The 3,361-nt window shown below is 33.9% G+C and overlaps 1 protein-coding gene across 1 annotated transcript in view; it reads right to left on the bottom strand.

Moving 5' to 3' along the window:
- Positions 1–3,361, bottom strand: part of LOC107729507 (serine-rich adhesin for platelets-like) — a 19,236-nt gene that overhangs the window by 14,443 nt on the left and 1,432 nt on the right. The window contains exons 2-3 of the mRNA XM_016540046.1: positions 1,475–1,607; positions 682–847 (exon numbers count right to left, since the gene is read on the bottom strand). Coding sequence (XP_016395532.1) covers positions 682–847; positions 1,475–1,587 — 279 coding nt within the window. The 5' untranslated portion in view covers positions 1,588–1,607. The remainder of the gene's footprint in view (positions 1–681; positions 848–1,474; positions 1,608–3,361) is intronic.

Below are 3,361 nucleotides of genomic sequence, written 5' to 3'. Positions count from 1 at the left end.
ATTTTTTTTTTTATTTATTTTTTTTTTTTTATATATATACACATTTAAAATTTTTAAATGGTAATAATGTTTCATTATAATACTGTTTTACTTCTTTCAAAAACATGAACCTCAAAAACTGACCCTAAATGTTTGAACCACTGTATGTTTCACATTACCATATGAAAAAACAAACATATTACATTAGCGCTATCAGAATAACAACAATGTTTTCCTCAAAAACCTTAATTTCTTTTCGACTGAAGAAAGAAAGAAAGACATGAACATCTTGGATGACACGGGGGTGAGGAAATTATGAGGACATTTTAATTCAGAAGTGAACTTATCCTTTAAAGAAAGTCTCGGGATTGTTCACCTAAAGATTTTAATTAATCACAAAAATCTATATTTTCCCTGCCCTTGTCCATCTTAGGCAAACAATTTTTTTTGTCCAGGACAGTCCTTTTGTGTACAGAGAGACTGTACTCATCAAGGTGGCAAAAAAATGATCTAGCAAAGACAATTATGTAAGCAAATATGCTGAAGAAAAAGCAAACCATCCTTGCTAAACTAGACACAACAACGGCTACACATTCAAAGCAATTCAAGCATTCTTACATTCCTCTTTGGTGATCATTATACAAGTGTACAAGCAACCAAAAAATGGACATTCAGCAATTCTGGATAAGATATGATACTCACGTGCTGCTTCAACAGCTCCTGTCGGTGTGAACCCAGCCCAGTGAAATAGCCACTGACCCATTCCCCATCCAACAGGGCATCAAAGGTGGCCTGGAAGTCATGTGTGCGTTTGAACCGCAGAAGTGTCTCTCTGAGGTAACCCCATCGCCGGATCTCAGGGGGAGGACTTCATTCACATAATGAAAGAAATCAAAAAAATTACAAATTATGAATGGAAGAAATCGTTTACACTACAGTTCAAAGATCTGGGGTCAATAAGACATATATAAAATAAATTAAAACTTTTATTTTAGCAATGTCACATTAAACTGATTAGATCAAACTAAGTGTCAGTAAAGACATGTATATTATTACAAACAATTTCTATTTCAAATAAATGCTGTTCTTTTGAACTTTCTCCATTCGGCAGAGAATCTTGAAAAAAGCATCATGGTTTCTACAAAAAAAAAAAGGAAACTGTTTTTAACATAAATAGTAATAACAGTAGTAGTAGTAATAATAATAATCATAATAATAATGGTTTCTTAGTACCAAATTAGCATATGAATGATAGCTGTCACTGCTTTCCGCCATTTCGTCTCGTGCAAAAAACAACAACAACAACAACACTGCATGCTGCTTCTGCGTCAGACTGATGCTGGCTGGACAGGATTTACCGCGAGTTTTCAAAAGTGCGATAATCAAATACGATTTTGATGATAATTAAATTTTAAACGATAATACTAACCGTCAGGGCATTTTATCGTGATTTATCGTGAAACCGGTAATCGTTCCATCCCTAGTAGCACAGTACCTTATGTTCATCTTATGAGTGCTGAACCCCAGTAAGGGATCCAGCACCAGACTCGTGGCCAGATCATCTGTCTCACAAAGCTCTCTCACACTCATTCTAGAAGATCCCTCCATGGTCGCCCACCATCAACATGCTGGAACAAAATGAAGCCGGTGAGTTACACATTTAAACAGCTGCAAGTCCTAGAGAAGAACAATAGCAATTATATTATTTCTTCTCATAGATTTCTAAAACTATAACCTTCATCTTACAGCATAAGAAACCTATATGCGGTGTCCAAAATGTCTGAGCCCACTAATAAAAATACTTGTATTTTGTTCAAATTCATTAGTGAAAAGTGAATTTTTGCCCTAATGACAGCATGGTCAAGCAGCACAAATGCTCTCCGGCATGACTTGAGATGAGTATCTTGAGCTTCAATGGAAACAAGAACATCTGACCATCTATACTAAGCCACGTGATCAGTGTCACAAACCTAATTATTTGATGTGCATTTTTAGTGACCCAGAATATCTATTTATTTTACATCATAACCTTATGTTTTTTCACTGTAAAGCTTCATTTCTAGATTTTGAATCCCCAATGAAGTTCTCTTATTTTCATTGAGAAAAACTAGACTGTAATAATAACGGTTGTTGTGGTCAATAACACTTAAACTCATAACCCACTAAATCACAAACAGTAGTACACATTAAAGTAATAACCTCACATACTGAAATAACGGAATAGTTTTCACTTTTCCAAAGCACTTATTCTTTCAGCTGTCAGGAATAATCTGTAACGCAAAAGTGGTACAGTACTTTGAACCTTCATAAAACCCATATTAGACAAAGAAAATACCCCCAAATGTTGCTAGTTCCCAGCAAGCAGTGCAGCATGAATTAATCATGCATTTACTGTTATAGGATTGTTTCTCTGCCTCTTTTTAAACTATTGCTGTTGTTTTGTCATTATTGTTAGTTATTTGTTGTTTTGTGATGTTAAGAACTCATCTATATGTCTCATATAGAATGAAGCATTTTTGTAATTAGTGAATGTCTACATTTAAATTGACAAAAGGTTACTCAGAAGAACAATTATTAGGACAATAGTTGAGAGAACCTAAAAATCTGAATGCACTGCATTGTGTCAACAACTACTTTTTACAGTGTGTGAACAGCAGAAGAATGACAATAAGAAATGTCTGACAAAGAGAAAGCATACCATATTTATTTCCTCAGGAAGACACTTTGAAACACTGAGCCAGCCAATGCTGAGAAAGTGTCATCAATCTAGCCTATTCATGACAGAAGATATTTAGTGTATGCCCAAACATTTATTGGATGGATTTTGTCTTCTTGATAAATAAAAATGTAACAGTGAACATGTAAAGCAATTGTTACATTACTATGTTTACACATCCCCTAGATTTTTCTGGAATTTGTTTTTTTACAGTATTCACTGGAAGAGAGCATGGTTACTGACAGAAAAATATTTGTAATAAAAAACAAAGAGGTTCATTTTAAGAGTCTACATAACGCCTATCCCATCTACTCCCAAACTGCTACTTTCGATATCTCTAAAGTATGTGTATTATGTGTCCTCTGCAAACAGGTTAAACCTCTTTGGGGGAACTGAAGTCATTACCTCTCTGCTTTTATAAAACGTGATTTAAACTTTTCGTTTAAAGATATACTTCTTTTTTTTACTTTTCTGGCAGTGACCTTGCTATTTATCTTGTTCATTTTTGTGTAACATTGTTAATGTTTTATTCACAAAAACAAATTTCTCAAGTTTGTCTTTGCCTAGATTTGATGTGTTTCTTGCTGATATTTCCCTTATTGTAAAATCTCTTAAACTCATTGATAACAATAAATACAAAAAAAGTTTACGTTTTTTTTTCCCTAC

The sequence above is a fragment of the Sinocyclocheilus rhinocerous genome, unplaced genomic scaffold, assembly GCF_001515625.1.
Source record: "Sinocyclocheilus rhinocerous isolate Xijiao unplaced genomic scaffold, SAMN03320098_v1.1 scaffold697, whole genome shotgun sequence".
In the NCBI taxonomy this organism is placed as follows: Eukaryota; Metazoa; Chordata; class Actinopteri; order Cypriniformes; family Cyprinidae; genus Sinocyclocheilus; species Sinocyclocheilus rhinocerous.
Note: the sequence above shows the minus strand (reverse complement) of the source record. Positions and strands in the feature narration are given on the sequence as shown.